The sequence below is a fragment of the Somniosus microcephalus genome, chromosome 28 (genome assembly GCF_052327205.1).
Source record: "Somniosus microcephalus isolate GS21.2 chromosome 28, FLI_Smic_1.0, whole genome shotgun sequence".
In the NCBI taxonomy this organism is placed as follows: Eukaryota; Metazoa; Chordata; class Chondrichthyes; order Squaliformes; family Somniosidae; genus Somniosus; species Somniosus microcephalus.
This window is the reverse complement of record NC_141014.1, coordinates 29,328,923-29,342,399: the sequence shown is the minus strand read 5'-3', so window position 1 is coordinate 29,342,399 and position 13,477 is coordinate 29,328,923. Positions and strand designations below refer to the sequence as shown.

At 46.3% G+C, this 13,477-nt stretch overlaps 1 protein-coding gene across 1 annotated transcript in view; it reads right to left on the bottom strand.

Moving 5' to 3' along the window:
• Positions 1 to 304: 304 nt before the first annotated feature.
• LOC147099478 (complement C1q tumor necrosis factor-related protein 6-like) overlaps positions 305 to 13,477 on the bottom strand; it is a 41,131-nt gene continuing 27,958 nt past the window's right edge. The window contains 3 exon segments of the mRNA XM_085969659.1: positions 305 to 892; positions 894 to 979; positions 9,239 to 9,500. Coding sequence (XP_085825785.1) covers positions 368 to 892; positions 894 to 979; positions 9,239 to 9,500 — 873 coding nt within the window. The 3' untranslated portion in view covers positions 305 to 367.

Genomic DNA, 13,477 nt, shown 5'->3' with positions numbered 1-13,477 from the left:
ATAAATGCAAGTTCTTTATTTAATGGCAATATAGGAGAATTACGATTTAATAATGGAAGCTGGATTACATCGGCACACTTCACCCACTAGCCCTGCATCACCTAAAGACCACACTTGATCTTGGTTCCATGTCTGTGTTGCCATGGGAGACATTAAATGTTAAGGCAATGGATTTTTTGGCGCTGTATCCATTATATAGGGCCTAAATTTTCATTTTATTTTTTGGTCTTTTTATCTTTGCTTTAAAGAAGTAAATATTTTTTTTGACACCAATGTGGCTTCTTAAAAAAAAACAACCAACATGGGTGATTCATAAGTAAATGAAGACTTTTTTTTAGTAACCTGAGGAACTGGTCCCATTTATAATTTAATGGTTTTCCTCTGACAGACAATATTTCCCCCGTGGAGAGAAAAAAAAATTAAGAGGTAACTCAGTCCATGTTGGCATTATCAAGTAACCGTTGAAGGTAACGTAAGTGTCGACATCGTCACTATAGACCGCGTTTTCCCGCTCGCGCTTGTAAAGTCGGACCCAAACTTCATCGTTCTCTTGCAACTCGAGCATGATGCTCTGGCTCTGCATGATGCTGCGGTCACTGGGCTGTGCGTAGCAGATGACCATGTCCTGGTCGTTCTTCATGATGTGAAGGTAGGTCTCCTTAAAGTTCCACGTGTGGATGTTGAGGTTGAAGTAGTAGATTCCTGGGACGTAGCAGTAGAACTTGCCCTTGAACATGTTGAAGTGACCGTAGAGGTTCACAAAGGTCGTGTCAAAGACCAGGATTTGGTAGTAGTCGCTGCTGTGCAGTCCTTTCTTGCGGCCCACGGAGAAGGCCGAAAAGTGCTGCTTGTAGGAGTCTCCGGGGATGCCTGCTTGCCCCTGTTCTCCTTTAGACCCCGTAGTGCCTGGTAATTCCTACTGGGCCTTCCTTGCCGAGTTTTCCATGAGGCCCTCGCTCGCCCCTTTCTCCCTTGTCACCTGAAAGAAGAAGAGGATGGTCAAAGATCTACTTTCTGACAGCCTATTCCAGTCATGTTGGAGACAGGGGTGGTGGTGGTAGGGAGCGGGGGAAAGACTACTAGTATATACACAACAACTGTCCATGCAACCACAGAACCAAAAAGACCATGTACCACTTCTGGTTCATCCATCATTATGAGACGCGATCACAATAGATTAGGAACATAAGGAATAAGAAGTAGGTCATTCGGCCCCTCAAGCCTGCTCCACCATTCAATAAAATCATGGCTGATTTTCGACTGCAACACTTTTCTGCACTATCCCCATATCCCTTGATTCCCCTAGAGCCCAAAAATCTATCTATCTCAGCTTTGAATATATTCAATAATTCAGCATCCACAGCCCTCTGGGGCAGAGAATTCCAAAGAGTCACAACCATCTGAGTGAAGAAATGTCTCCTCATCTCAGTCTTAAATGGCCGACCTCTTATCCTGAGACTTTGCCCCCTAGTTCTAGACACTCCAGCCAGGGGAAACAACCTCTCAGCATCTACCCTGTCAATCCCCTTCAGAATCTGGTATGTTTCAATGAGATCACCTCTCATTCTTCTAAACTCCAGAGAGTATTGGCCCATTCTACTCAATTCAATTATTCTCCAGGAAATATGGACAGGTTAAAGCTCAAACCATTCTCGTCACTGCATATGGGAGTACGGAAGGATTGGGTTATAAGGACATAACAAAGCACAGAGCAATTGCAAAGAAGAGACATAGATTAAGCGAGTGGACGGATGGCTGCTCAGGGGCCGCAAGAAAATAATTCAAAAGGCTAATGGACTTTATCTCAAGGCGCCTGGAATACATAGAAACATAGAAGATAGGAGCAGGAGTAGGCCATTCGGCCCTTCGAGCCTGCTCCGCCATTCAACGAGATCATGGCTGATCATTCAAACCCTAGCACCCGGTCCCTACACTGACAGCCATCCCACCCAAGCCCTATCCCCGTAACCCCGTAACCCCACGTATTTAATCCCCCCTAACACTAAAGGTCAATTTTTATCATGGCCAATCAACCTAACCCACACATCTTTGGACTGTGGGAGGAAACCGGAGCACCCGGAGGAAACCCACGCAGAGAATGTGCAAACTCCACACAGACAGTCACCCGAGGCCGGATTTGAACCCGGGTCCCTGGCGCTGTGAGGCAACAGTGCTAACCACTATGCCACTCGACAGAAGAGTCGAGGTTATGTTACAGTTATATAAAGCTCTGGTCAGGCCCCACCTGGAGTACTACATCCAGTTCTGGGCACCGCACCTCAGGAAGGCTATATTAGCCTTGGAGGGGGCGCAACGCAGATTCACCAGAATGATACCGGGGCTAAAAGGGTTAATTTATGAGGACAGGTTGCATAGACTGGGCTTGTATTCCCTCGAGTATAGAAGATTACGGGCTGATCTAATTGAGGTGTTTAAGACAATTAATGGGTTGGATAGGATAGATAGAGAGAAACTGTTTCCGCTGGACCAGAACATAACCGTAAAATTAGAGCCAGGCTGTTCAGGGGTGATGTCAGGAAGCTTTTCTTCACACAATGGTAGTGGAAATCTGGAACTCTCTCCCCCAAAAAGCTGTTGAGGCTGAGGGGTCAATTGAAAATTTCAAAACAAAGATTGATAGATTTTTGTTAGGTAAGGGTATTAAGGGTTACGGAACCAAGGCGGGTAGATGGAGTCAAGATACAGTTGAGCTATGATCTAATTGAACGGTGGAACCAGCTCGAGGGGCTGAATGGCCTCCTCCTGTTCCAATGTTCTTAACTCTCCTGCTCTTCTTCGAAATAGTGCCATGGGATCTTTTACATCTACCTGAGAGGGCAGACGGGGCCTCGGTATAACGTCTCATCCGAAAGACGGCACCTCCGACAGTGCAGCGCTCCCTCAGTACAGCATTGGGAGTGTCAGCCTAGATTTTTGTGCTCAAGTCTCTGCAGTGGGACTTGAACCCACGACCTTCTGAGTCAGAGAGCGAGAGAGTGGTACCCACTGAGCCATGGCTGGCAGCTAAAATGTAAATATTTATTAAAAACTTAATAAAGGACAAATGCCACAGTATTATTTAAGACATGAGGGGCTGGTGTTGTGCTCTTACGTTCCCAGCAGGGTGTGCTCCTCACAGGGAGCGCATTGCGAAAAATCACGGACTGATGCCACCGCGATTTCCTGTGGCACCCAGCACCGTGCCCACGTGGAAGTGCGGGCACTTGAAATCAGCTGAATTACGGTCGCTGTTATTTGCTGTCATCTCCCTCAGATCTGTGCTCACGGCTCCAGCCCTTCCTGAGCACTTTGTTACATCTAGGCTAACTGCCTGTGCCACATAACATGGAGCAGTACAGGAAACTTTCTGGTATCCGGCACTGACGGGACCGAGCTGGTGCCGGTCGATCAACACTGCCGGAGAAACGAGCGCTAATGTTAAAACATACGGATCTTCTGAGCTCCGTCTGAAGCAACAAACCCTGTTGCTTAGCAACAGCTTCAAAACAGTCGGCGCAGCTTGCAAGCGTCTCTGTAGCTAAGCAACAGCTTCCGCTAGATGCTTGCAGAGCCACGACTGGAGAAAAAAAGCAACGAAATGTAAAAAAACTCATCTGAACCGACTCCTGAATTTTGCCGGTGGATAGAGCGTTCCGGACATTTAACCTCCGTTTAAACGAAAGTTTCCTGTATCTGTCTAACTCCATCACACTATGACAGCACATGGAGATTTATGTTGGCAACTTATAATTTGCACCTGGCCAGTGTTTCAATGAGTTGTGCTGTACATTTCAATAAAACCTATTGACCTGTTCTGCTGTTAAAACTCTCCATGCACGCAGTAAATTATATTCCTTCGGCCCACGGTAATTTATTGTGGGACACTGGCAATTTACTATTTCCCATCTGACACTGTCAAAATTCCCATGAAAATAATCGTCTGTCTTTCCTCTCGGTGGGTGTAAAAGATCCCTTCGGCACTAGTTCAAAGAGGAGCAGGGGAGTTCTCCCCAGGGGTCCTGGTCAACGTTAATCCCCCAAACAACAGCACTAAAAATAAACAGATGGTCTGGTCATTATCACATCAATTCAATTCAATTCAATTTTATTTGTCATATATGCAGCAGACGTGTGTACTGCACAATGAAATGTTGATTTTTACGAGTCCTCCCAACATTGGAATAAATATGGCATAACAATGATAAAAATACTAATAGAAATACAGTAATAATAAATAAAACAACAGTAATAAATAATAATAAATTATTCGTTCATGAGTCTTATGGCCTGGGGGTAGAAGCTGTTTCGAAACCTGCTGGTACGAGACCATATGCTTCGGTATTTCTTACCGGACGGGAGCAGGGTGAAGAGGTTGTGGCTGGGGTGGCTCGCGTCTTTGATGATTCTCAGGGCCTTCCCCCGGCACCTCTCGGGGTAGATATCCTGCACAGCGGGTAGTTTAATTCCTGTAGTATGTTGTGCAGCTTTCACCACCATCTGTAGAGCCTTGCGGTCTGTGGTGGTGCAGTTGCCATACCAGGTAGTGATGCAGCCGGACAGGATACTCTCGATGGTGCACTGGTAGAAGTTGGTGAGAATCTGGGGGGCCATTCCAAATTTCTTCAATCTCCTGAGGAAGAACAGGCGTTGGCATGCCTTCTTGGTTACGACGTCGATGTGATTGGATCACGTTAAGTCCTCCGTAATGAATACACCCAGGAATTTGAAGCTGCTAACCCTCATTGCTGTTTGTGGGAGCTTGCTGTGCGCAAATTGGTTGTCGTGTTTCCTACATTACAACAGTGACTACAGTTCAAAAAAGTACTTCATTGGCTGTAAAGCACTTTGATAGATAGTTAGAAGACTTACATTTATATAGCGCCTTTCACGACCACCGAACGTCTCAAAGCAATGAAGTACTTTCTTGAAGTGTAGTCACTGTTGTAATGTGGAAAATGCGTCAGCCAATTTGCGCACAGCAAGCTCCCACAAACTGCAATGTGAAAATGACCGGATAATCTGTTTTTTTTTTGTTATGTTGATTGAATAACTCCCCTGCTCTTCTTCGAAATAGTGCCATGGGATCTTTCATGTCCACTTGAGGGAGCAGACAGGGCCTCGGTTTAACGTCTCATCCGAAAGACGGCACCTCTGACAGCGCAGCACTCCCTCAGCACTGCACTGGAGTTAGCCTAGATTCTTGTGCACAAGTCTCTGGAGTGGGACTTGAACCCACAACCTTCTGACTCAGGCAAGAGGGTGCTACCCACTTGGGACGTCCCAAGGTCATGAAAGGCGCTATATAAATGCAAGTTCTTTTTTTATAACATTAAAAAAATTCCTGTAGTTAATTCTTTTCCCATTCGGATGTTCTTGGAACCTCCAGTATTTTTAGTGCTAGAGTAATGTAGACAGCACCGTATAATGTCGTCCTTTTTCACTTTTCTTTCATGACAACACCCAGTGTTGTTACAGCTGGTAGACAGCAGGTGATACAAGAAAGCGCAGAAAGAGAATGGGGCCTCTAGGCACGTCAAGCCTCATCCTAACAGGCCGTACTTAGCTTGTTCTGTTGTGGACGTTCTTTCATTTATTCAAACTCCTGTGGTAAGTGAACAAGTGTAGTCAAGGCTTTTCAAGATGGAAGTATCCCGTGAAATATCTTCCTTCGCCTCACCTCCAAGGTAATTGGGGTAGATTTTCCAAATTTTTTTTTTATTCGTTTATGGGATGTGGGCGTCACTGGCAAGGCCAGCATTTATTGCCCATCCCTAATTGCCCTTGAGAAGGTTGGTGGTGAGCCGCCTTCTTGAACCGCTGCAGTCCGTGTGGTGAAGGTACTCCCGCAGTGCTGTTAGGAAGGGAGTTCCAGGATTTTGACCCAGCGATGATGAAGGATCAGCTGATATATTTCTAAGTCAGGATGGTGTGTGACTTGGAGGGGAACTTGGAGGTGGTGGTGTTCCCATGTACCTGCGGGGTTTGGGAGGTGCTGCCGAAGAAGCCTATGCGAGTTGCTGCAGTGCATCTTGTAGATGATACACACTGCAGCCACGGTGCGCCGGTGGTGGAGGGAGTGAATGTTTAAGGTGGTGGATGGGGTGCCAATCAAGCGGGCTGCTTTGTCCTGGATGGTGTCGAGCTTCTTGAGTGTTGTTGGAGTTGCACTCATCCAGGCAAGTGGAGATTATTCCATCACACTTGTGCCTTGTAGATGGTGGAAAGGCTTTGGCCGCACTGTGCAAAACTGGCATTGCGGATCAACCGCCTGTTCTAGAAACTGCCTGAGCTTCATATTCATTGATCCACAACTCTAGTCTCACATCCAGGCAACAAGTTGAAAATCTACCCCATTGAATGGAAAAACGAAAGAACGTCAATCTACATTGCTCAACCCTGATTGGTCGTGTTCAATAGTTGACGTGCCCACAATTCCGAGATTGGAAATTAAAATCTGGTGGTCAGTTTTATGCTCGGGGGGCAGGTTGAAAATCTACCCCAGTATTGTTTGCTGTGGGGTTGTCCAAGCTTTAATTCTGTGGGGTGTCAATGTGCACCGTGGAATTTTGGGGGCAGCTTAAAGGTTAAGATTTTCCTCTGGGGCAAAAAGGAGCACCTAACAGAGCGCAGAGAGGAAAATGGGGCAGGGAGGATTGCTTACCCACAAGAAAGGAAGATATTTCTTTTTAGAAATAGGAGCAGGAGTAGGCCATTTGGCCCCTTGAGCCTGCTCCGTCATTCATGTTCTTCGACCTCAACTCCACTTTCCCGCCCGATCCCCATATCCCTTGATTCCCCTAGAGTCCAAAAATCTATCGATCGCAGCCTTGAATATACTCAACGACTCAGCATCCACAGCCCTTTGGGGCAGAGAATTCCAAAGGTTCACCACCCTCTGAGTGAAGACATTTCTCCTCATCTCAGTCCTAAATGGCCGACCGCTTATCCTGAGACTATGCCCCCTAGTTCTAGACACTCCAGCCAGGGGAAACAACCTCCCAGCATCTACCCTGTCAAGCCCTCCCAGAATCTTATATGTTTCAATGAGATCACCTTTCATTCTTCGAAACTCCAGAGAGTATCGGCCCATTCTACACAATCTCTCATCATAGGACAACCCTCTCATCCCAGGAATCAATCTAGTGAACCTTCGTTGCACCTCCTCTAAGGCAAGTGTATCCTTCCTTAGGATATTTTCATCTTGAAAGCCTTGCCTACATTTGCTCACTTACCTCAGGCGCTCAATTACCTCTCTATTTAAATAAAGCATGGAAAATTTGAAGGGTTCTGTTATAAGCATGAAATTCGCGCACCCCCCCCTCAGTTTTCCTATCTACACTTACACAGCAAGAGGAAAATCTGCATCGTAAAGTCTAAACCCACGTTCCCATTAATTCGTATGGATCTCAAGTTGCTGGAATGAACAGATCTTAGTTGTTCTGATTTAAGATGTAACCACCAATTAGGTAACAGCGGTAAAAACAGCCCTTTCTAAAACGTCAAGCCCACCAAATTCAAAGCAGAGAATTAAAAAATGTGTTAGTGAAAATAGGACTGCGTTGCCTGGGCTTTCATGGTTAGGTTCCCAGAGTTTAGCTGGCTGGATGTAGCTCTAGGTTTCTTGGATGGGTGGACTCGCTGATCACAAGTTGAAAGAAAGAAAGAAAGAAAGACTATATAGCACCTTTCATGACCTCAGGACGTCCCAAAGTGCTTTACAGCCAATTAAGTACTTTATGAAGTGTAGTCACTGATATAATATAGGAAACGCGGCAGCCAATTTGCGTACAGCAAGGTCCCACAAACTGCAATGTGATCATGACCAGGTCATCTATTTTGGGTGTTGGTTGAGGGATAAATATTGGCCAGAACACCGGGGAGAATTCCTTTGCTCTTCTTCAAATAGGGCCTCGGGATCTTATACGTCCACGGCAGACGGGGCCTCGGTTTTAACGTCTCATCCGAAAGACGGTACCTCTGACAGTGCGGCACTCCCTCAGTACTGCACTGGGAGTGTCAGTCTGGATTTTTGTGCTCAAGTCTCTGGAGTGAGACTATGAACCCACAACCTTCTGACTCAAAGGCAAGGGTGCTACCCACTGAGTGAAGTAAATAACATTAAATAACATCAGTTAATGTTGAATTTTAGGAATCTCAGCAACACAGTGAGTACGGTGCAGGCTCCGTACCATGATCTGTCGGTGCTATCACTGAGCCATGACTGACACTTATCACTTTTAATTTCCTTCATATCTTTTATCTAATAATGGAAGCAATTTATGCTCCCCATAAATGATGCAAGTAGGAATCCAATTTAAATTACATTGGAAATCCGTCAATGCAAAAGTTGCCATTTAACTCTCAGTGTGTATTATCTCAAACCCTGCAATAAGGAGAAAAAATTGCAGGGATACGGGGAAAGAGCGGGAGAGTGGGACTGACTGGATTGCTCTTCGAAAGATTGGTGCCCCCATCCACCACCTTAACCATTCACACCATCCACCACCTTAAACATTCACTCCCTCCACCACCGGTGCACCGTGACTGCAGTGTGTACCATCTACAAGATGCACTGCAGCAACTCACCAAGGCTTCTTCGGCAGCACCTCCCAAACCCGCGACCTCTACCACTTAGAAGGACAAGGGCAGCAGGCACATGGGAACATCACCACCTCCAAGTTCCCCTCCAAGTCACACACACCATCCTGACTTAGAAGTACATCGGCCGATCCTTCATCATCGCTGGGTCAAAATCCTGGAACTCCCTCCCTAACAGCACTGTGGGAGCACCTTCACCACACGGACTGCAGCGGTTCAAGAAGACGGCTCCCACCACCTTCTCAAGGGCAATTAGGGATGGGCAATAAATGCTGGCCTTGCCAGCAACGCCCACATCCCATAAACGAATTTTAAAAAAAGAGCCGGCGCAGACTCGATGGGTCGAATGGCCTCCTTCTGTGCTATGATTCCAAGCAACGCTCCCTTTAAACACGGCAGGAATCCCGCGTAGCTGGTGAGCCGGCTTTCAAACTGAAAAAACTGCGCATGCGCGGACTTTTGAATGGGCTGCGCGGCCCAAAAGAAATATTTACAGGGCAATTTGATTCTATGTGTAACATATTACAAAGAGCACTTTCAAGCAAAGACCCAAAATAAAAAAACACAATTATTTTGCCATCGGGAAAGATCTGAAAATTGGCTGTAGTATGCACAGCTACTAAACAAAATTGCCTTTTACCTTTGAGAATGGTGATATTGATATGAGGTTGGATTTGCGGCATGGGATACGGTGGGTAGTAGCTGCCCTGGAGCGGGCTTGATGACGGATTGGCTTCTGTGGTTGGACCCACGTGATATTCACGTGGGTCGCAGCACCGGACACATTTGGCCTGAGTCGCTGTCTCCTCCTCAGTAGGCTCGCTGGACGGGGCTCCAGTTGTGGGTGTCAGAAAAATGATGAGAAGGACATGGCCCAGCAGTCTTCTAGTCACCATTACTAACTGTAAGACACAAGTAGAAATAAGGAGTGTTTTTTTTTTAAAGTGGGACCGTGAGTTGGTTACGCTTTCCTTTCACAGCTGGCTTCAAACCCAATTCAGATTGTTTAGGCAAAAACCTTCTCTTTGCTGGCTGTGTTTTATATATTGAGAAACCTAAGGGCCAAAGCCAAAGGTCCAGGAGAACAACAACAACAACTTGTATTTATATAGCGCCTTTAACGTACTAAAACATCCCAAGGTGCTGCACAGGAGTATTTTAAGACAAAAAATTTGACACCGATCCACATGAGGATAAATTAGGGCAGGTGACCAAAAGCTTGGTCAAAGAGGTAGGTTTTAAGGAGCGTCTTAAAGGAGGAAAGAGAGGTAGAGAGGTGGACAGGTTTAGGCAGGGAATTCCAGAGCTTAAGGCCTAGGCAACAGAAGGCACGGCCGCCAATGGTGGAGCGATTATAATCAGGGATGCTCAAGAGGGCAGAATTAGAGGAGCGCAGATGTCTCGGGGAGGGGGGGGCTGGGTGTTGTGGGGCTGAAGGAGATTACAGAGATAGGGGGGGGGACGAGGCCATGGAGGGATTTGAAAACAAGGATGAGAATTTTGAAATTGAGGCGCTGCTTAACCGGGAGCCAATGTAGGTCAGCGAGCACAGGGGTGATGGCCGAACGGGACTTGGTGCGAGTTAGGACACGGGCAGCCGAGTTTTGGAGGACCTCAAGTTTACGTAGGGCGGATTGTGGGACACCATCAAGACAGAGAAGAGTCAAAGAGAGGAAACGTCATCAGACTGTAATTATGGGGCAAATTCTACCTGTTAACCCAAGTGTCAGCCTTGGCTCGGTGGCTAGTGCTCGTGCCTCTTGAGTCAGCATTTGGTGGGTTCAAGTCCCACTCCAGAGACTAGGCTGACAGTGGCAGTACTGAGGGAGTGCTGCACTGTCAGAGGTGCCATCTGACGTAAGAAAACTACTAAGCACTTGGTTTGAGTATAAAACAAGGCTTTAATCAACTGTTTCACAACCATGAGTTCTAGTTACATCACTAGTTCCTGGTTACAGAAACATCCTGAGCAAGCTGGGCCTACGCCCGAGTATTTACACTTTCCTTGGACGGCGCCACCAGCTGGCCGCCCAGTGTTATCTCATGAGTCATTTTTACATGAATGGTAAGATTCATGACACCGTCCTTCGGATGCGACAGTGAACCGTCTCGTCTGCCTTCTCAGGTGATGCTATTTCAAATAAGCTGGGTTGTTTGTTCTGGGGTCAATATTTATCCCTCAACCAACATCACCAAAACTGCGTGCAGTTCTGGTCACCACATTACAGGAAAGATGTGATTGCACTAGAGAGGGTACAGAGGAGATTTACAAGGATGTTGCTGGGAGTAGAGAATCTTAGCTATGAGGAAAGACTGGATAGGCTGGGTTTGTTTTCTTTGGAACAGAGGAGGCTGAGGGGAGACCTTATTGAGGGGTATAAAATGATGAGGGGCCTAGATAAAGTGGATAGAAAGGACCTATTTCCCTTAGCAGAAGGGTCAATAGCCAGGGGGCACAGATTTAAAGTAATTGGTGGAAGGTTTAGAGGGGATTTGAGGGGAAATGTCTTCATCCAGAGGGTTGTGGGGGGTCTGGAACTCACTGCCTGAAAGGGTGGTGGAGGCAGGAACCCTAACCACATTTAAAAAGTACTTGGATGTGCACTTGGGATGCTCTAACCTGCAGGGCTACGGACCAAGAGCTGGGAAGTGGGATTAGGCTGGATAGCTCTTTGTTGGCCGGCGCGGACACGATGGGCCGAAATGGCCTCCTTCCGTGCTGTAACTTTCTATGATTCTATGAAAACAGATGATCCGGTCATTATCGCGTTGCTGTTTGTGGGCGCTTGCTGTGCAAAGTTTGTGCGCAAATTGACTGCTGCGTTTTTTAACATTACAACAGTGACAACACGTTCTTTCTCTCTCAGTGTAGAGCTTTGCCCGACGAGTCGTGTAGATTGGTAATTGAGGTCGGAAGCCAGTGGCCACATTTGCAGCCTGCATGATCTCGCCATCCATCAAAATTAATGGGCAAAAATAAAATCGAGGATTTACAAGTCGGACACTCTAACCTCTGACCTCAAACGGCCGACAGGCTTTCCTGTCACGCAGAGCTCCACTAAATCATCAAAATGTACTCCTGCAGGATTGAGGTGAAGGTGGAAGAGAAGGGGAGACAAGCAGGATAAATGCTTTGGCAACCACCCCTGGATATTGGAACAGTTTTGTGGCACTGAGCACAGGAATCCAAGACAATCAGAGAAGATTCAGCAAGGATCCGGCACAAAGCAAGCTCAGAGCAATTTCAACCCAGTTCTACTGATTGAATATTAAAGGAATCACGGGATATGCGGATTGATGTAAGAAAACTACTAGGCACGTGGTCTGAGTATTAAACAAGGCTTTAATCAACTGTTTTTCAACATGGAGATCTAGTTGTGTCCTTCACTAGTTCCTGTTAAAGAATGTCCTGAGCAAGCTGGGCCCATGCCCGAGTATTTATACTCTCCCCGGACAGCGCCACCAGCAGGCCGCCCAGTATTATTACATAAGTCATTTTCACATGAATGACAAGATTTATGTCACGGATAGTGCAGGAAAGTGGAGTTGAGGTAGAAGATCAGCCATGATCTTACTGAATGGCGGCGCAGGCTCGAAGGGCCAAATGGCCTACTCCTGCTCCTATTTCTTATGTTCTAGTGGGTCTACAATGTAAAGAAGGCTGGTGTAGGAAGCAAATAAAGTTTCGATTAGTTCAGTTTGGGCTTTGACACACGTAGCAGAAGGGTAAAAATTACCATGAAGAGATGGCGTCTCACTCTCCAAAGTGAAAGAAGAATGGCGAACATCAAAAAATGGGAATAGCAATACGTTTGAGAATCATTTAACATTAAACAGCAACTTATATATTTATATAGCACCTTTAACGTAATAAGACTGTTAAATCCGTGTATCTTGATGTTGTGTATCCTTCAATAAATAGACAGAGACTGCAGAGGAACAATCAACGGTGTTTACTGGATGAGGGTTACTCTAAAACTAACAGTACAAATCCCTACTCAGGGTTTATATACAGGTGTGGTCACTGCCGGTACTACAGTATACAGGAGCTGTAAAAAGTAGTTCTCCCCTTAAAGGTACATACACTACAATTCCTCCCCTTTTAGATTAACAGTACCATAACATTCATTTAACAATTAAATATCAACTAATTACAATTAACACTTTTAACATGCAACATTAACTGAAAATAGTCTATTTATAAATTCAGTCTTTGGGGAGGCTTCCTGATCCTTTCTGGATAGTGCCTTTCCTGAGTGTCTTGCTCTTGGTGCTGAGGCGATTCTGGCCCCCTGTCGTCGGTTGGTTCATCAGCTTCCGATGCTACTGTTTCTGGGGTACATGCTACCGGTATGTCGGGTTCATCACCAGGTACGTATGGGCGAGACATGGGGTTGGCTCGTTCCTGTGACTCTAGGATCTGGTCAACATGGCGTCTCACAATGTTCTCCCCAACATCCACTGTGTACATTAGTGGCCCCTGCCGTGTGCATATCGTTTCTGGTTGCCATTTCTCTGTTCAGTAGTCGCGGGCCAAGACTGGTTGCCCTACATTGAAGCTCCTTGTCGGCTTCTCATTGATGTGCTGGAATTGCTTATTCTCAACATCTCTTCGTACATTTGGTCTGAGCAAATCCATACGAGATCTCAACCTTCGGTTAAAGAACATCATGGCCGGGGTCTGGTTGGTGACTGCATGTGTCGCATTTCTGTAGGCTAACAGGAAATTGTCCACCTTGTGCTGCAGTGGAATGTCGTCATCGCACATGGCCCTTACTGCTTTCTTAAAGGTTTGTACGAACCTCTCAGCCAATCCATTTGTGGCTGGATGATACGGGGCGGATGTGTAATGCTTTACCCCATTCCTCTTCATAAATCT